This window comes from Phodopus roborovskii, unplaced genomic scaffold (assembly GCF_943737965.1).
Source record: "Phodopus roborovskii unplaced genomic scaffold, PHOROB, whole genome shotgun sequence".
NCBI classification, from domain to species: domain Eukaryota; kingdom Metazoa; phylum Chordata; class Mammalia; order Rodentia; family Cricetidae; genus Phodopus; species Phodopus roborovskii.
This window is the reverse complement of record NW_026125052.1, coordinates 6,890,338-6,911,007: the sequence shown is the minus strand read 5'-3', so window position 1 is coordinate 6,911,007 and position 20,670 is coordinate 6,890,338. Positions and strand designations below refer to the sequence as shown.

The following is a 20,670-nucleotide window of genomic DNA, read 5'->3' as shown; positions in this document are numbered from 1 at the left end:
TTTGTGTAAAATCAGATTAATATTGTTTGCCTTGTGAGGCTCCCAGAGGAGAAAATCTGCAGTGGCCCCGGGCTCCATTGCTGTTTAGTGATGACTCCAAATTCTGGGGTAGGTGTACTTCCTCCACACTTCTCAGGTCCCTTGTCAACACCACTGTCAGCAACATTGTCACCTGGTGTTTTTCTGACTGTCTCTGAGACTAGTTTCTGCTTGTTATTTTTCTGTAACCGTGTGTGTAGTGCCCTGCTCAGCATGTTTAAGTGAGTGAAATAATTTGGGCACTTAAATTTTAATACTTTGAAATAGAATTGCTTTTAAAATGCCAATTTTGGCATTACACAAAATCCAATATAGCATCAATGCACGCTTACATTTGGATGTGTTCCAGGGAGGCTTGAGGGCCTGTGGCCTGTGAGGACAAACCACCACTAGATGGGGATCTTAGTCCCTTTAGTAACCAGTAGGAAGCTGCTGGGATTTTTTTTTTTCCCCCCTCCTCTCTTTCCTTCCTTCCCTCTTTTCATATTGCCCTTTGGGCTAGGTGTTGGTATTCCTACATTAGTATGAGATGATGCCAAAAGGCTGATTGACTTCTGAGGCCGTGTCACTAGCTCGTGGCAATATTGTAATTTGAACTTTGATTCTTCAACTTACATCTGTTACATTTTCTGTGAAATAAAATAAATGCATCTGAAATATTTCATATAATCTGTGGTGCATGCTATCAATAAACAGTAGCTACTCTTATTTTGTATCTGGATGTCCTTTCTTTAGGGCTAAGACTGCTTGTGCTGCGTTATTAAAGCAATCTGAAAAGTCCGTGCAAATACTCTTAGAATTGAACTCTCTATGGCTATAGCCTCTGAGTCAGTGTCAATCAAAGCGCTTCCTTCAAGTCATCATCTTTCCTTTCCCGAGGGGTATGACTGAGTGACTTTCTTGCCACTGGAGTTTTGCTGATGCAGTGTCTTGGTGGCATCATTTCTCTGGCCACTCATGACATGGCTACCTCCACTGTTCCACTTGCTGCTGTAGGGTGCTGGGAAGTCCAGCTATGTCGGTAAGGCCCAAGGAGTATGACTCTTTGCTAAGCTGCCTAAAGATTGATTGTTGGTTCTTTGTCCAGGGTCCCTTGGGTTTGTATAGAGAAGAGGTTTTTATTTCTCTTGTGTACAGTGGTTGGGAGAAAGATAGGATAAACCCTTGGTTTTAGTCCTCTGATTCTGTAATCGATTCAGAGTAAACATAAGATAAAGGAAACATTTGGTGAGTTTCTCCAATGTGTATGTGCAGTGATGGACACTGCTATCAAGGGGCCTTTTGTATCAATGAGGCTGAGCCTACAAGCATCAGTTGGAGCCAGGGGTAATGAATGCCAAGATCTCTTCTGTAGGCCCCAAAGCCCAGGTTCTAGCTGAGGAAGCAAGCGCCACGCATCAGTGTGGAAAAGCACAATGCCTCTGAGTCTCCTCACGCAGTTCTTTACTTAGAAGGATTGCACAGGGATAATCCAGATGTGGTTTTCAAATTTAAATTATTGGCTGTTTTCAATCAATTATACCATGTCACAGTTAAAAAGAAAATTAAACAAAACCTACATTTTGACAAAATGACACTTTAACCTTAGAATATATCTTATCCTCCCTTGAGTACACTTGAGGGAAAGTTAAAGGATTACCTGTAGTGTGCATTCATGTTGTTAAAGGGAAGTTCCTTGGCTCTGTTTGTATTTCTCACTCACAGGCAGTGAATCTCTGCTTGAGTGTAGTTTGTTTTAATTAAGCAACCCAGTATTATTCACTGCGGGGTTATATAAGACATTAAAGCCATGTCTTTTTCACAGGAAAGTGTTTAAAAAACACGTGAAGTAGAGTATTATGAGCTGCAGTCATATAGAATCTGCAAGAAGACCCTCGGGAGAATTGGTGAGAAAGGAATTTCTGTTTTCTTCAACTATATTGTATAATTATTTTTCTGACTGTGCAATCCATAGCCCTGTGCTCACGGGAGACACTTTCCAGTCTTGTGCATTTTTGAGCTCACCGCTCAGGGAAGTTGCAATAACTGCCAAAGACATTGCTGTAGTCTTCACCTGTTCTACAGAGCATGGATTTAATATGTTCATAGTGATGTAGGGATAGGTCCAGCTGTGTGTATCGAGAGCTGTCTTAATATTTCAGATATTACCAGCGATGACCACAAGGTCATATAGCTGATGTATTGATAAATACATCAATAGAAATACACAGGCATATGTTGTCTACTGCCAAGTATATATAATGTCTTCATGTGGCATTGGAACGGTATTGGAATGGCCTAAGACTTGAAAATGTATTTTCTGTTATTCCAGTCTGCAGAAAAGAAGACTATTTAGACTCTTCAGGTTCTTCGTTTACACAGCTGTGACATACAAAGCAGCTGTGGTGAAAGCATGGAGAGACATACATCTGCTGCAGGACCATCCAGTCTACTTGAAAAGTAATTTTTAAATGTAATTTCATATGCTTGAAAATGTGTGCACTGATAGGTTTTGTTTTGTTTTGTAGCTCTGTGTCCTAGGGAAGCTCACACATTACTGGGGCTTTGGTGTGTGCTAGTGAGCCTTCCACCCTGGTGATAACAACACCTGCATAATCAACTTTGGAGCTTCAAAGACTCTTGGCTCAGATTTCGGTGTGTGCTCTCTTCTCTGAGCCTTTGGAGACACAGCAACATCGCGTACCTGCTGGTCTCTTCACTGCATAGTAGCCAAGAGGCAGGTCTCAGTGATGCTTTCAGGGCCCTTCTCCCAGTGATCTAGTGCCCCAGAACTAGGCCTTGCCTCATGAGGGTACCACCAGTAACTTCTCAATAGCCACTTCAAGCCTTTTACACAGGCCTTTGGGGGACAACTCCAAACCATAGTAAAATGTAAAGCATTACACAGAGTAAACCCTGCATTCGCTTTAAAATTCCTTGTACAGATTGTGGGGTTTTTGGTTTTTGAACTTTTTTTTTTTTTTTTAATCTGGTTGGATTCTTTTGAAATTGTATCTAAGTTTAGCTTTTGCTGACTAACTATCCTCAAATGTCTTAAAACAATAAGCATTCCTTATTTCTATGGGCTGGCTGAGAAATTCTGGTGGGTATCTGGCACCTTAGCTCAAAGGCTGGGTGACTGAATTCACTTCCTTTCATCTAATCTCTCATCCTTCAGGGGGCTAACTTGGGCCTTGTCAAATAGTGGCAGAATAGTTCCTAGCAGGCAGCATTAAGTGTTTTACAAATGTCTGTCTTCCTCACATTTGACTTTGCTGGTATCATATGGATACCAAAGTAATCTAATAGACAAGGTTGAATTGAAATAGTAAAGGTAATGATGACTTATAGAAAGGCCCCTTACCAAGTAGCATGTGTACATCAACCAAAGAAACTTGTAAATATTATTGTAAACATATCTTGCCAGGGTCAAGGAGAGAGGGTCTCCTTTAATCCTTGTCCTGTCCTATGCCCTCTGTCTTTCTATATGTAATCATTGTTATTCTTACAGTTCTTTTTTGGCTCTCCTTTTTGCATAAGCAAATGCATGCATATGTAGATATACAGAAATATATATAGACATATGTATCTATGTATATATTCCACTCTCCAGAATAGTCTAAAATGAAAGGGTGGGTGTATATGTGTGTGTGAAAACAACTAAAACAAAGGGTTCTATAAATATTAAATATATCAGCATTTTTATGTTTGTACTTCCAACACGGGTCTCACTAAGTAATGTTGAAACATGAAGCCCAGCTTTGTCTCTAACTTTGCTTAAGTTTTGTTAGACCAGCATGTTCAGAGATACAAGTTGGTGACATTCCTTGGGTAGAACTCTTCTGACACTTGTCCTTTGGTGACATTTCTCATGTGTGGCAGAGATTACAGCTGAAGCAAGTGTTTTGTAACAATAGAACCCTCTTCCTAAGTTAAAAGGGTTATCTTTTGAGATTCATATGGAAGTAAATTTGTCTTGCTGTAAGAACCTATAATCATGAAGTTGTTTACCTGATACAGTAAAACATTGGTTTTAGGACCAGTCTTATGATCAGCTAAAAATGAAATAAAATAAAATAAAAAAAAATTCAGGCCCTTTTAAATAAATCCATGAATTTACTTAACTAACATTTAAAACCTGCTTTCCTTATACCCCTAAGAAATAGGCATACTGCTCTCACTAGTTGCTTATGTTTTATGTGATGATTTAAAATACTGATAAAATTTTATTTAACTTCTTTTCTATGATCCTCTTCAAATGTCATTGCTAGTAGGCATAAACTATTTTGGACTATGTAGATCTGACAATTTGATCTAGCAAATAGCCGACAGAAACCTCTATGTACAGTTATCTTGCCTAACCTGTGAGTACTAATATATTTTATCCTAGGGATTCTGCCTTCCGAGTGATTACAGTTACTAAGGAAACAGGCCTAGGTTTAAAGATCCTAGGCGGAATTGACAGAAATGAAGGACCGTTGGTATATATTCAGGAAGTCATTCCTGGAGGCGACTGTTACAAGGTAAACAAAATAAAGTAATGGCAAAAACCCACCAGTGGTAAGATTGGTTTTCTTCCTTCAGTAAATTGTTTTTATGTCAGTTGATTGTCCTCAATGAAAGATGCAAGGGGGACCTTTACCCTCAAGGGCTTTTCCCTAACATATAAATACACTCTCCAATTCTGCAAATGATAAATATGTCAGACTCTAACTAAAGGTTGTACATTATTCAAATTGTCCCCAAAGCCGAATTCAGAGAAGCTGTATCTGAAGACATGCTTCATATGTGCCTTCTGAGTTTGGATCACGCTGGTCACCTGACCTTGAGCTGCACTCCTCAGGTCTCCTAAATGCAAAAGGAAGGAAAACACAAACTGAACTGTCTCATTTCTTGATCTGCACTAATTTCGTTGAGTCACTAGTTGATCTTATTATTTGTCCACAAGGGACTAGAGTCAGTATCTGAGCAAGCGAGAAACTAGATTAGAATTAAGAGCAGGCAGTATCTAGCCTTTTTCCTTAGTCTCATCCTTGGTATACAAAGTATGTGAGAGAGCTCCAATTTCTTTTTCTGGTGGCTAAGAAATTCAGGGCCAAATTTTAAGCAAAACTCCCGCAACTTAGGTAACAAACCTGCTATGCTGTAGGCATTGTCACCTCTTTAAGGTTTTATTCATGTCAACCTAGATATCTCGAGAAAGCATCTTCTAAGTTTGTTCTTATAGTTGTTCTTTGGGGGTTTTGTTAAATAATTACAGTTTGCCCTTCTCCCACTGCAGGCACTTACAGAACAAACAGTTTGTCTTTTCAATTGGATTTTATTTCCTCAGGAAGGAAAAAAAAACAGTTCCACCAAAATCATTGTAAAGATTGAGCTGTTTCGGGTTTGTTCATTTCACAAAGCATCTGTGCTGGCTCATTTTCTGTCAACCTGACACAAACAACTAGAGTAATCCAAGAGAAGAAAAAAAAAGTTGAGAAATTGCCGCCATAGCTCATGGCGCAGGAAAGCTGGGGCATTTTCTTAATTAGTGATTGATATATGAAGGTCCAGACCATCATGGGTGGGGACACCCCTGGCCTAGTGGCAGTGGCTCTGGGTGCTGTAAGAAATCAGGCTGAGCGAGCCAGGTTAAGAGCATCCCTCCATGGCTTCTGCATCAGTTTCTGCCTCCAGATTCCTGCCCTGCTTGGGTCCTGCCCTGGCTTTCCTCAGTGATGGGCTGTTATCTGGAGATGTAAGTGAAATAAATGCTTTCTTTTCCTGCCCGGATTGCTTTTGGGCACGGTGTTGCATCACAACAATAGAAACACTAAGCGTCTCTCCAATATATTTCTGAGTTGTAAGTTATTACCAGTTTAAGGTATTATAACGATATATATTTTAGCTACCCAAATTAAATCATTAGCCAAATAACACAGTTTAATGTTAAAGTTAAACAAACTCAATCCCCCTCTCCCCAATAATTTTTATTTTTGGTAAGAATGAAGAGATTCACTCTTCAGTTTTAAAGCTTAGAGATGTGGGTGGGGACAATGGGAGATGGGACACATTTAGTGTAGTTTAAGTTATTTGCTTGCTTACCTGTTAGAGACAGAAACTTTATTTGTTTTAGACCTGGATGACCTGAAACTCACTGCACAGTCCACACTGACCCCCAACTCATGCCAGTCCTAATTCAGCCTCTCAAATGTTTATATTACAGGCCACCATGCCTTGCTGAGATGCTCTGGGTAGGGGGCAATGATAGTTCAAGGTACCTGACAGATAATACAGATTTGCTTTTAAAACAAATAACAATTGTGCCCTTTTATTTCCACAAACATTTGAAATTGGACTAATAAATCAAAAGCAGTAATTTTAAATGGCTTTTTAACTACAAAACCATAGCAAATTAAGATATGGTCAGGACATACATCTTCTTATTGGTTGAAAAGTGTTAAAAGACAAAACTTTCTGATGAACTGTTTTCTTCATTTACCACTAGAGTGCAGCATGAAGTTATTAATGTTCAGGATATGAGCAAAAAAAGAAAACCAATTAGAGAAGTGTAGAATAAGTAATTCTCCAGTTGTGTTTACTTTGTTCATATTTCCTTAAGAAGGAATGCTATCGGCAAATACAAAAGAGATTCACTCTCAATGTAAAGTTTTTACTGATAAAATGCTTCTAGTGACCTTGGATTTTCTGAGGCACGGTCTGGTCTCACTAAGTTGCCGAGGCTGGTCCTGAACTCACTCTGGAGTCCAGGTAGAACATGTGGTATGCTCTTCTCATAGCATCCCGAGTAGCTGGTATTACAGATTTGACCCACCAGATCTAACATAGAACGCAATTTTAATCTATACAGAATTTGTACATAGTGTACATGTTCGTAGAAACGTAAGCTGCAAACTTCTCCTTCCTAGAATTCCAGACTCGTCGTTGTTAATTATTTTCTGAATTTCTGTTTCATGTGTAGTTTAAGTTGGCTATAATTTAAAAAAAAAAAAAAAACTGTTGGGGAGGGGGTGTGCACATGTACCTGTTTTTCCCTTATGTCATATGTATGCAAAACCTATGGATACCAAAAGAGGGCATCAGATCTCCTGTAGCAGAATTTGGTTAGCTCTAAGAGCTGTAGGCAGCCTGTACACTGAGAACAAACGCACTGGTTTCTGAATAAGGAGATAAGAGAATCTGCAAGCCCCTTCATGCCACTTACCTAGTCCTGGCAGTCCAGAGGCCTCGGACAGCATTCCTAAACCTGTTGACCTCAACAGTCCCGTCATTCTCATACTCAGCTTTCTAACTTCCTGATGAAAATCTCCACTTAGCTCTCCCAGAGGTATCTCAGAACCAACATTTCTGAGGCACAGTGGCACAATCCATGACACTTACCTCACACCATCTCCTCATTTCTTCCCAATCGCTTTCCAAAGCTCTTTCCCAATCATTTCCTTCTTCCCATATCATAGAAACCGTATTCCAATTTATTTTAGCACATAGTTTTGACCTTTTACTCTCTCTTGAGCCCATTAGTCATGCGCTCTCTCTCTTTATATGTGTGTGTGTGTGTGTGTGTGTGTGTGTGTGTGCACGTATAAGTGTATGTGTATGTTGGTACAGGTACATGTATGTGTACATGAAAATGGAGGTCAGAAATCAACGCCAATGTTTTTATCTATCACTCTCTACCTTAGCGTTTGAGGCAGGGTTTCTTACTGACCCTAGAACTGGTTAATTAAACTAGACTGGCTGGCTAGTTGGCTCTGAGCATCAGCCTCTCTCTTCCTTCCCAGAGCTGTCAATGCTTGATTTTATATATGTGTGTGTGTGTGTGTGTGTGTGTGTGTGTGTGTGTGTGTGTGTGTGTGCTGGGGGTCTGTACTAGGCTTCTCTTGCACAGCAGGCAGTGTTTTGACTGATCCATCTCTCTAAGCTCTCAAGCTTTAGTCTGTCATTGGCTCTCATTGGTACACACAGTAGCTTTATCTGCTCTTAATGCACCTTGCCTATTTCCTGTCCCACCAAACTACCTTAACTACTAGTAGTAACCTACAAGCCTCTGTGTAGACCCCCTTGTGCCTCCAGCCCTTCTCTTTGACCATCTCTACATTCACAAACTTGCATTCCCTATTTCAGAGAGAGCCTACCCTTCCTTATCTCCATGTAGGTGTATTGTTCCCTTAAGCTGGGAATGGCACCTCCTTCCCATTCTCCTATGCCAGGTGTCAGTTTAAAGAACACTTGGCAGAGGACTTGTTTCCTGTCCTTCAGTGCAACTGCAGATAAAGCCAGGTTTTATTGTTTCTGTGTGTGTGGCTCGGTTTTGTTCCCATGCTTCCTTTCACCTAGCTCAGTTTGTAATGAAACATCAGTGTCTGATTATTTTAACTAGGCTGAGCCACTGGTCACTATGCCTCCTAAAGGCAAGGAAGGACTCCATCCGATTTCGTTACAGTAAATTCACTTAATGTGATTCACTCAGATATTAACGAGTGGGTGTTGCCACGATCATTCGGTCCCTCTCTGTCTGTTTACCCTTCCACTGCTGTCGACTTCACTCCTGACCAAGATACATCTCCTACCTGGCCCAGATATCAGATGATGGGTAATTTTTTGAAGTTTTCAAATGTTTTCTTTTCTTTTCTTTCATTTATAACAATAAAGAATAAAGCTCCTGCAAATATGAAGTAACATTTCACATTTCATTTTACTGATCCTAAGACATGTTTAAAATACATATGTAAGTTCCATACAGAATGTAAATATATGTAGCTACGCACTGTACCTGTTTGCCTTTAAGGTATATTTCCTCTCCTAGCTCTGAAACTGGAATGCCCCTCACAAACTTGTGTACTTGGCAATATTCTTCCCCACTACATAAAGAAATGGGATCTCTTGCAGTGATTGTCACCTTAGATTTGATAAATTGAGGAATTTTTGTCAAGCTTGGAAGTAAAGACAAAGGTCCCATTTGACATAGGTGCCCACAGTCATGGCTCACAAAGCATAGCAGGCCACTTTTCACTTCCAAAAGACGCTATGCTGAGCACATTGCTGGCCTGTAATCAAAGCATTTGGATACACAGGACTGCAAGGCTTCTGGAAGACAGAAACCAGTCCCGTTGTGAACACTGAGGAAGCCGCACTTTGCAGCCTCACTCTCTTCTTAACCATTGCTGTTTCCATTATCCCATGACCATGTTAACTTCCTGAAGCTAGTTCCCGGGCCTCACTAGCTTGTTGACTTATTAGATTCCTTTGCATTGTGCTAGAGAACCAAAAACCGTATCATGATGGGGCCAGCCAAAGAAATGGGTGTGACTGAGAGTTAGCTATATCAGTGTTGATGCATTCTAATTTGCAAAGGGGTGAAAGTAAATGTAAATAAGGACAGTGTCAAGCAAATCCCGAGACACGGGTTCAGGGCAGATAGTGTTTGGGCCTGCCTGTGAGGTCAGAGGGTCGCCCTTTAGAGAAATGGGAGTGGATAGTAGCATTCTTGATGCAAGTGGCCATGCGTAAGGTCACTGAAGTGTAAAAATGACAGCTGGTGTGAGGAACATTCTCTGAGAAGAGGATGAAGAAATTTTACGCTGAGATAGAAGGTGTGTGGTGAAGCTAGAGAAAGATAGTTGTTAGTTTCCAGCAGTACTGGAAAGTAAAGGAGTTTCGTATTTTTCCTAGGCTTTATTTCAAGAACAGTATAACCGAGCTTCTCCTGAACATGGTTCCACAGTAAATGTGAGACTGATTCACCTTATTTACCACCTATGTGTTTTGCATGCATTCTTTGAGTCTTACACTGAGCTCATATTACAGATACTTACACCAACTTTCTTGCTAGGAAAACTAATGGAGTCTCAGACATTAAGCAGCTTTCTTACATTTACAGTAGTAATTAGAGTTAAAAGAAGGCTACATCTAGTTTGTAGCTTGGGAAAGGAATCCAAATACAGAAGCAACATTTCCTTTCTGACTAATTAGTTCTGTCAGAACCGGGCTCAATAGATGGTTTCTGATAATGCCATACGATGTTATTTGAAAGCTTGATAATATAATCATAATTGAAATGAACAGTGATGGCAGCTTACCACAGAAGAACGTATGTGGCCAGGAACACGTTATTATTTTGACAGGTACATTACTGTCAAATGAGTGTCCAAACTGAAGTTCAACATTTAGACATGCCTGGTGTTTTGCCTGCCACGTGGTGCAGCTGCTCAGTAACCTGTGAGCAGAAGAGGCCTCAGCATTCCCTCAAGTCATGTCTGCACATATATTGTATATCAATCTATCTGAGGCAGAATTCACTCACTTAGGATGCCAGACTTACAAAACTGGCTTTGTTTTCAGTCAATGCTCTGACTTTTAAACAGGTTCAGAAATCCATATGATCAGTTATTATCTTATTCTAAGAAGCAAAGAAAAACACACTAGAAATCTGTAGCCAGAGGCCTTGTCTTCCCACTACATTCTGAGAAATATCCTTTAACACAAACAGGTAAAATACGGCCATAGGAACTGTATGTCTTGAGCAGAGAATGAGGGAGGCTGCAGGTCAGTCCAAGCCCTTTGTCCCATCTGGACTTTTGTAGCCATTCTCTTTGTATCCTGGCAGTGATTTTCCGTAACCGGCATTAATACAGGTGTAGCTCCAACTCTCTGTAGTTTGGTTCCTGGTTCTTGGTAAGAGGATGTGCTCTTGCATCCCTTTTTCTCATTGTTCCTGCTAGTAATTACAGAGCTCACATTCAAATTTCGATCTATCTGACTGCCAACCTCCATGCCATTCCCTCTCAGGTGGGAGGCTCGTGCTGGCATGTTGACCAGCTTAATGATTTGATTCTAGGGCTTGTGCAGAGAGCTACAGGGACTGTGAGTTCATGATGGCAGAGGCCTTGTCATGTTCAGGAGATGATGCTTCACTCCAGGTCTCTCTGACCTCTCTGAATATTTCTGCTGATCTGTACAGGAGGGCATGGTACATATGTCCCGTTTCGGGGCCGAGCACTCCCTGACTCAGGTTAGATCTTACTTCAAGTATCTTGAATTTGTAGAGACTGTCTCAACACTGTTAAATTCAAAACTAAACTTTTTAAACCTTGTGTGTTGGTCAGCCTTCTGTTACTAGATCCCTCAGTTGGTCACCTGATGGTCTGTTGGGATTCACACTCTTATGTGTGTGTGTTTCAGTCCTTGATTGATTGGCTCGTTGCTTTGGGCATAAGTCACCATATTCAGGCAACATGTGACAGCATGGAAATGCTCATCTACTGTGCAAGAAACAAGAGAGAGAGAGAGAAGAAACCAGGGTCCCACAGCCAGTCCTCTTCCGGGATTGTCCTCGGTGCTCCCCTGCCTCCCACTGATGCCACCTCTGAAAAGTCACAACTGCTTCCGCCAATGCCAAGTGGGAGCCACGCTTCTAGCACACAGCACTTTGGAGGGTACTCAGAAGTTGACCCTTTGCTTTTTCTGTAGTACTAGAAATAATATATTCTGTGTTTATACTAATGAGAACAGAGAACTACCTTAGAGTCTGTAAAAGAACAGAATTTTCCTTCAAAGTTAAATTAACGGGGGGGGGGGGGGGGAGAAAAACAACCAACCAAACAAAAAAGTTACTGAGATACTGGCCTAGCCACCACATCAACCTTGTAATTTATAGCACTGGGTCTTATGTACTTGGGATAGTTATGTGCAGGGCCAGAGCTTAACAAAGACAGCCAGTTAAATCAGCATGATACAGCTATGAAGCTGTATGCACAGCCTAGTAGGCCTAGCCACAGGAGGCCTCGTAAAGAGGATGCTTGAGTATTAACTGAGATTTGGATAGGATCAATATAATTAGGTTTCTTAACCTCATTTTAAAAAAATCAGCATGCATATTCATGCGTATGTGTAGACTTTGTATGTGTGTATGAATGTGTATGCATGTTTGTATCATGTGCATATATGTGTGTATGTGAATGTGTATGAATGTTTGTATTGTGTGCATATGTGTGTGTGAATATATATACATGTTTGTATTGTGTGCATGTTTGTGTGTGTGCATGTATGTCTGTGTGTGCATTACATGTATGTGTGTAAATATATGTACATGTTTGTATTGTGTGCATATATGCACACATGTATATGTATGCATATGTATATTATGTGTGTATGCATTACATGTAGATGTGTGTAGGTACATGCTGTGTGTGCATGTATTTTCACATCTCCATTAACCGAAGGAAAGATAGAAGAATGTTCATTCACTATGGCATACTAGTGAATGTGCAGTGAGTGCTTGGCTTGCTTTATCAGTCAGAATCTTATCAGACTCATAGTGCTGAGCTTTGAAAACACATGTCTTTCCCGGCACACAGGCCTGTTTCCTAAGCAGATTCATAAGTATGACAATGTATTCACTATGTGGATAAGCCACACCATTTCACTTATATATACTACTTAACCAGGTATCAATAAGACATTTTGCTATTGGGATGATCTAATTTTTTTTACATTGTGTTTGTGACATTATTCATAAAAATTAATTGGTTTTATTATGTTAATCTTAATAAAACTACCTTATTCTTCTTTCATAATTTTCTCTTTGATTTTTCTTTTTAGGATGGACGTTTGAAGCCAGGAGATCAACTTGTCTCAGTAAACAAGGAATCTATGATTGGTGTATCATTTGAAGAAGCAAAAAACATAATCACCAGAGCCAAGTTGAGGTAACAATTCCATCCATAGGATAGGATGAGTGATTTTTTTTTTTTTTTTTTTTTTTTTTTTTACTCTGCTGGAAACACTATCTTTGAATTTACTTGATTGCATTTGTTGCATATCCACAAAGTCATTTCTTTCATCTTAGGTCAGAATCTCCTTGGGAGATAGCGTTTATCAGACAAAAATCTTACAGTGGCCATCCAGGAAATATTTGCTGTCCATCCCCATTACAAGCTGCAGAAGACTGTGGGCCTCAAGCCTCATTTAATCTTCTTTCCCCTCCCCCTGAAACACTAGTTCCGAAGACCTCCTCCACTCCCAAGACTCAGGACCCCATGTTACCTTCTTTTAAAGCAACTCAGGTAATCTTAAACTCCAGCTTAACATTCAGTCCATAAATCCCTTATGTTTTCCTCTAATGTTGATTAAGTCAATATAGAATTTTAATTTCATTAATAATACTTACTAATAAGTTAGTATTTCCTTTAAAGACTTTTTTCATTTTTAGATTTTTATTATGTAAACTACAGATTTTAAAGTCAATGTATCCTTTCTTTTAAAATTTAATCAGAAAAGATCAGCATACTACTAGACATCCTACCTCATGGAAGATAGGTACTCTCTCTCTCTCTCTCTCTCTCTGTGTGTGTGTGTGTGTGTGTGTGTGTGTGTGTGTGTGTGTGTGTGTGTGTGTGTATGTGTAGTTCTTAGTTTCCTCCTTATGTCCTGAGGCAAATCCTGACCATCCTATCTATAGAGAGTGTTCCCTTCACCCTAGCATATGTGTCTTGTGAAATAGTTCACGTTACTTATTTAATTCCTACAAAATGGGGAATTTATATAGCCAAGTTAATGCAATTGCTTTCAATATGCTACATTATCCTATTAAATCACAATTCTCAAGTGGACTCCATATTCTTTAAATTTGTGTTAGGAATAAAATAAAACAAGAAACAGGTAGACTTCTAGTCAACAGGATAAGTTATTTAAGGGCAAGGTCTGTTCAAGGTATATGTTGACCAGAGAGACTGTTTTCCTGTCAGTCCTTAGATGGTATCTTCTAAAAGGCAAGGGACATGGCCTTCTGTTCTGTTATCCTTACACACTGTAGAGCCGAAACCATTATTACTTTCAACTCTGAAATATTTTCTTTGAAGATGAATATACCAAATATTAGGAGATTCATACTTTTTCAAATATTGCTTTGATCTCCTTAAACATTCTATTTATGTTAACATGGGCATATCTAGTTTGGTCTGTGACCTACTTTAGAAAATGACACATCATCTCCCTCATTTTCTTTCACAGACAAAACTTGGATACAATAAAACAGAACATACTCCAATTACTTCTTTGGACAACAGCCCAACAGATACATCTAATTCAGGTATATTCACATTTAATTCCTGTTACTTTTTTCTTCAATTAGTCTTTTTTAATGAATTCATAATATGACTTTCCATAGACCTTAAAAAAGGTTATGTTACAGCTTTTTCCTTCAATGTGTAAACGAACAAAATGAATGTATTGTTTGTTGCTTTCTGTTTAATTTTGACTTTTTCTGGGAATTTATTTGAACATAAAGTTGAAATTTTAAGAATTGCATTATAATAAATGTATATATGGAGGTGTAGTAGTTAAATGGTAATCAAGTAATGAAATGATTCTACATCCAAGGTGCAATTTATTACCCCTTTTCTCACATACTCATGAGATATTCAAATGCACCTTTGAAAACACAGTATAAAGGGAATAGAACTGAAGGAAAAATGTTTGCTTGTCTTGGGAGATAAATATTTTATGAATATAAATTAGAAAGGACAACCATGCTGACTTTGATATTTTTTTGAATTACCCTAAAATGACTGGGTGATTTGTTTTTAAATAAAATAAAATCAAAATTATCTAAGATACATATAGAAAATGATTTTTAATCAAACCATAAAGTTCTTATTGTCTCAGATATCAAGAAAAATAACTCCTCCCCTGAAATTATCTCCAAAAGTTAGGGAACACAATTTAGAAACTATATTTAATGTAACTAAAAGGCTAATTACATAGTGCTAAATTATAATTCAAAGTGAAGCCCACATGTATTAATTTTTAATGCCATTATTTTTGCTAAGAGTTACAAAATAAAGTGATCTAGTTTAGATTAAGTAGCTACTAGGACATGGACAAATGAATGCCTGTTTTCAGGCCCCAGCATAAGGAAGGAAGGAAGGAAGGAACAGCCACTATCAGACAGATTTCATGGGGATTTATGTTCCATTCCTCATGTATTTCCTCTGATTAGTGGAAGTATTTTCTGATGGGTTAGTAATCATTAGCCAAAATTATATACCTTTTAATTACTGAGATTTAGTGATTCTTGGAAATACAATTAATTAGTATTCCTTTCACATAATTAACATCCAGTCTCTTGATAGACTATTTGTATTTTAAATTGAGAATTTACATGGAAAGAAGAGAGATGAATGAAGCAGATAATCCAAGAATGCAGGGTCAGCCAGAGTTGCACCATGAGGAAAGTCAGGGTCCTTTGTACCTTGATTATATTGTAAAGCATTAATTATACAACGTGTGTAATAAGTTTCCAATTTTCAAAGTAACCAAACTAATTAGTCCCCTTAGCCACTCATTTAGAGTACATTTGCTAAATGTTACCTAGTTAGCAATGAACACAGCACAGCAAGAATTCCAGAGAGATGTAGGATCTTTCTGTGAGTTACTTAATGTTTCTGTAAAATAAATGATTATGTTAGCATCCTAATTACTCAAATCAGAAATTATTTAAGAATGTATGTATTTCTTCATAGATTTGTACATGTATATGGATTTTATATTGTACACAAATAATGTAAAGATATGTACAAAGTAGACTTAAGGAGAGAATGAACGAGAAGCTCCAGGATACAAGTGGTTACAGCCAATTGTACAGGAAAACACAGGAGCAGCCTGGGAGGTCTATTAGTTCCATGACCTGGAGACAGTTGCTTAAGGGGACGTTACAGATTAAAGGTCACACATGTTAAACACTTAGCATTGTGATTGACACAAGGTATATGCTCAGCAGTAATTTTATCATTAATCGTATTGGAAAAACATGTAGTTCAGATGATCTTCCAGAGCCAGAGCATGATTTTAGAGCAGAAGTGAGGGCTTCTTACAGGTGAGCCAATTTTATGTTCTTCCTGGGATACAGCAAAGGACTCATGGTAATATGAAAAAAACAAGAAATTTCACCTCCTCAAAAATCAGACGTTATCTAAGTCTTAAAGGGAGCAGGCAGAAGATCATCCTAATTTAAGGAGGTGCCGAGAGCAAGAGCACAGATCTCACATAAGTGAGTCCAAGAGACCCTAAGAGGCAGGTGCGATGGCTTATGACAGTAAGCAAAGTGAGATTTGTTCCAATGACTATAAGAAAATATGCTTGATTTTGGAAACAGGCTTGATTTTGGAATAGGAAAGCAGTTATGCAGAAATATATTTGAGCAAGTCTTTATATATTAACATATTAACACAGAATATTTTTCTAGGATAGAAATAGCATTAACTCAGATCCTCATTTTTATTTCTACATAATTGCAGCAGGGGAGATTTACTAGATGGGGCATTACACTAAAGGGGAGTGGGAACTCTCAAAATTGTCTCCAGGTAACTTGCCCATGTTGTGCTTTCTCTTGTGTAAGTACATCAGCATAGATTTCCCATATTAGGTCCTTAAGTATCACCTTCTAGACTCCTTTAGTCGGTTGGTATTCACATTAGTTCATTTTCTCATTAGTGAACCAAATACCTGACGAAGAAATCAAGATTATTTGGGCTCACAGTTTCAGGGGTGAACAGTCAGTACATTATGGTGGAAAAGGTATGGCTAAGAAACCATGTAACTGTGGGAGCATGTGGCAAAGCTTCCCACACAGGTACCCTATCAGGCTGCCGAGAAGGCTGAAATCAGAAGTAAATATAAACCATCAAAAGACGCAGACAGCCCTCCAGACTCCCCTCCACAAGCTAGGCCCCACAATTAAAACTTCCCTAACTCAATAACACCCCTAAATAATACCAACAGCTAAGGACCAAGTTTCAACTTATGAGCCCACAGAGGTATTCAAATTCAAACCATTGCAGTATTTATTTTAAAAATGTAAACAAGTTTTAATACTTAACCTCAACAACAATAAATATAAGATGCTCTTGTCTATTTCCATCTCAGGATATCTGCAATTAGATATGTTTAAGATCAGTATTATACATGAATATAATTTAAGATTATCTGTCATATATACATATATATATATATATATATATATATATATGTATATATATCTGGGAATTCAGAATTGTTTATTATGGCAGTAAGTTGAATGATATGAGTAAACTTCAAATAAACTGAAACTGTTCCTAGGGGAAAAAGAAATGGTGTTATTAGGTTAGCAGTGTGACAAGACTTAATTCCTTTGCACTCAGTCTTCCAGAACTCCAACAGTGCTGATGGAGAAGATATATCTTCTAAGGCTTTGTGTAAAATTAAAAACAAAAATTATAGTGTTGATCGTACTCTTATGAAGCATTTCCTTTCTTCTCATCCTAAAAAGGGCAGAAATAGAGTATTCCCAGAGAGGAGCAAATGGGAGGTTGAGGTGGGGACAGAGGGAGGGAGAGAAGGAGGGAGGGAGAGAGAGAGGGGAAGAGTCATTGGCAATTGAGGTCTGTGAGGGACTTCATGGTTTAAACAACTCTGAGCTGTCACCACTGGTGTTATACACGAGTGTCTTCAAGAATTAACCCGGGAAGTCAGTATGTAGAGGAAGGCAGGCTGAAGAAAACAAGCTTTTGTCAAGGCACAGAGCTTTCTTGCTATTAAACTGAGGGTTGGGATAGTTTTATATTGTCTCCCCTTTCCTCTTCACACAATGTCTCTTTTTCAGTTCCATGACTTGACTGATTTTTGCCTTTCTAGTCCTTGTCAAATATCGTTTTGAGTCTTTCTACTCTGGTGAAAATTTGATGACGAAAAGAACATGGAATCACTAGAATTGAAAGCCGCAGCATTGACATGGCCTAGACAAGCAGCCTGTGCCAATTTCTTTACTTTGTCAGACCCTGGTTTGGGGGTGAGAATAACACCCATGTCATTGTTATTATGAAGATTAATGAACTCAAGTCTAATTCATCCACTATCCGCCTAGAGAAAAAACAATAGAGCTAACTTGTTATTTCTACCTTTTGCCACATCAGATTTTTATGCTTAGCGTTAGGAAAATAGTAAAAATGTGTACCTTGGTATATGTCCCCTTCTCTCTCCTCTTCCCATTGCGTTCATCTACTCGGTGACACTTTCACACACTTAAATTTGAACTGACTCATTCAAGGCCAGTTAGTCTTGGGTTGAAACCACCAACGGGTTAGCTTCAGCTCACCCCATGTTAGTAACCCTTAATTGTAGGTCAGGCACCAACTGGAAAAACAGGTCTCCAGATGCAGCCTTAGAGTTGAGAAATAGAGTTCCCTTACCTCCCTTTGCTCTTCCATTCCTTTCCAGCCCATGATAATCTTTTCTGCCACACTGTAAGTTTGCCACAGAATTTCTCTTAATACTTAAAAATAGGGATTTAATATTTTTTAACCTCATGGCCAACAATTAGATGTCATGATAACAAAAGAGTCTTCCTTGCTGTTACCAGAACTGTAAAAATTCTGTCACACTAAAAATCAACTCTTCTCAAGGTTTAATTCCATTTGGAGCTAAAAGTCAGTGACAATTTTTTTTTATATATCCTCTTAACACCTATAAGCTATATTAAAGATTTTGCATAGAATGTTGAGGATGTGTTAAAGGTTTAGAGGAAGACTCTTTATCTTCATATGTGCTTCTTATGTTCTTAAGAAAGAGAATGCAAATCACTCTGTACTTAGAGACAGATGCTCTGAGAAATTAAAAAAAATTAAAACACTGCATAAAGATGTGACATTTCAAAAAGTTTTTTTTTCTCTTCCTCTTGTTTCTATGTAGAACTAGTAAAATACCATTTAAAAGTGTATTTAGAACAGTGACAACTTAGATGGGAAGGACTGACATAAATTGTTGAAATTTGTCTTTCAAACGGTAGCATATTAAATCGTTTCTCAAGGGCTGGCCTCTGGTGGCACCTAATTTTCCATTCCTGCAAACAGGAAAATGAATATCTGCATAATTAAGCTGCATTGAAAACATAAAGGGAAAAAATGGATGAGGAGAGTATTTCCTTTAACTCTTAAAGGTCCACTTTTACTGCTAGAAACAGTCCTTGCGTAAAATGGAAGAGGATTTTTTAGCTCAGAAAGTTGCATGCCCACATGGTCCTTCTGTGCATAAATGTTAGAAGTTGTACTTAGTTTTTCTAGACTATTTCCACAGTTCCCGTAGTGGTACTATCTTTTCCAGTCAAGGAAATAGCATGGTCTTTCTGACTCTAGTATTATTTCATTTGCTTGAAAAGGGAGGCTTTGAGTCTTCAGTTACCAGGGCTTTGTGGTGAGCATCATAATGGTTAGGTGTCTGTCTTTTAGGCTAATGTTTCCATAAAATCCATAATGTATAATTTACTATGCTACATATTATATCCCTCAGCACTCAAGTAAAGCTGATTTATATGATACGTTTTAGACTTATAGGGGAAAAAATTCATAAAACAAAAGTAAGACATGCCAACTGTTTAACCAGAATTATTTTTGAACAGCAGGAGCCCAGAACACAGCTTGTCAAATGAAAAGTTCTATTCCAATTAGATCTCCAATTAATGTGCACCCTGTTGTCTCCTAGAAATTGCTCCTGCCTGGACTGGTGATGATTCTGGACCACAAGGAAAGAAGATTTCCCTAAATCCTTCTGTTCGCCTGAAGGCAGAGAAACTGGAAATGGTAAATCTCTTAAAATCATATTTTCTTCACAAGGCAGCAGGAAAGAGCTGCCTTGTTCTTGGAGAGGAGCATGTTATGGAGCCATTGGTTTCTTGAAGCAGCTCATTTAATTAAATGAGTGACAGTTTGTGTTTCAATTATTTAATAACATTTAAATTTGGAAGTTCATAGTAGTTCACTAGTGCAAAATACAAATAAAACATTTGGTTACTAAACTGATATCCAAATGAGTTCCTTTCTCTTTGGCTAGGGTGATAACTTAGTAAACATCTAAGTTCAGGCCCCAGAACTCAAATTGTAAAAAGCCAGGCTTGTGGGGAAGCACAATTAAGCAGGTCTCTGGGGTCCACTGGCCAGTTACCTGTTTCGTTTGGCTTTTATGATGACTTGACACAGCTGAAGTCATCTGGGAAGAAAGATTCTCACTTGGAAACAAATAAAACAAAAATGCCTTCTTCAGGTTGTCTTATAGGCAAGTTTGTAGGGCATTTTCTTCATTAATGATTGGTCCAGCCTACAGTGGGTACTGCCAACCCTCGGCAGTTGGTCCTGGGTTGTATAAGACAGCAGGCTGAGCAAGCCATGGGTAGCAAGTTAGTAAGAAGAACAGAACTTCTCCATGGCCTCTGCTTAAGTTCCTGCATCCAGGTTTCTACCTGGAGTTCCTGCCCTGACTTTCCTCCTTGATAGCATTTGACCTGAGAGCTGTAAGCTGAAATAAAGTCTTTCTTCCCAGAGCTGATTTGGTCATAATGTTTACCATAGAATTAGAACCCTCTCTAAAATACCAGTTTAGTCTCTTTAGCAAACTCCAAGCCAATGAGATACCATGTCTCAGAAAATCAAGGTGGAAAGCGACTGAGAAATAATAGCTGATATTGGCCTCTGGTGTCCATACAGAGCTTTGTGCCCACACATATGTACCCCACAACACACACACACACACACACACACACACACACACACACACACACACACACACACACACACACAAATAAATATATCTTGCCAACTGTAATCAAAATTCTGATGAAGTTCA

General features: G+C 38.7%; 1 protein-coding gene across 1 annotated transcript in view; it reads left to right on the top strand.

Annotated features, from left to right (window-relative positions):
• Positions 1-4,485: 4,485 nt before the first annotated feature.
• The window catches only part of Stxbp4 (syntaxin binding protein 4), a 125,913-nt gene continuing 109,728 nt past the window's right edge, over positions 4,486-20,670 (top strand). Inside the window, exons 1-4 of the mRNA XM_051195782.1 lie at positions 4,486-4,541; positions 12,869-13,085; positions 14,032-14,110; positions 19,534-19,631. Coding sequence (XP_051051739.1) covers positions 4,486-4,541; positions 12,869-13,085; positions 14,032-14,110; positions 19,534-19,631 — 450 coding nt within the window. The remainder of the gene's footprint in view (positions 4,542-12,868; positions 13,086-14,031; positions 14,111-19,533; positions 19,632-20,670) is intronic.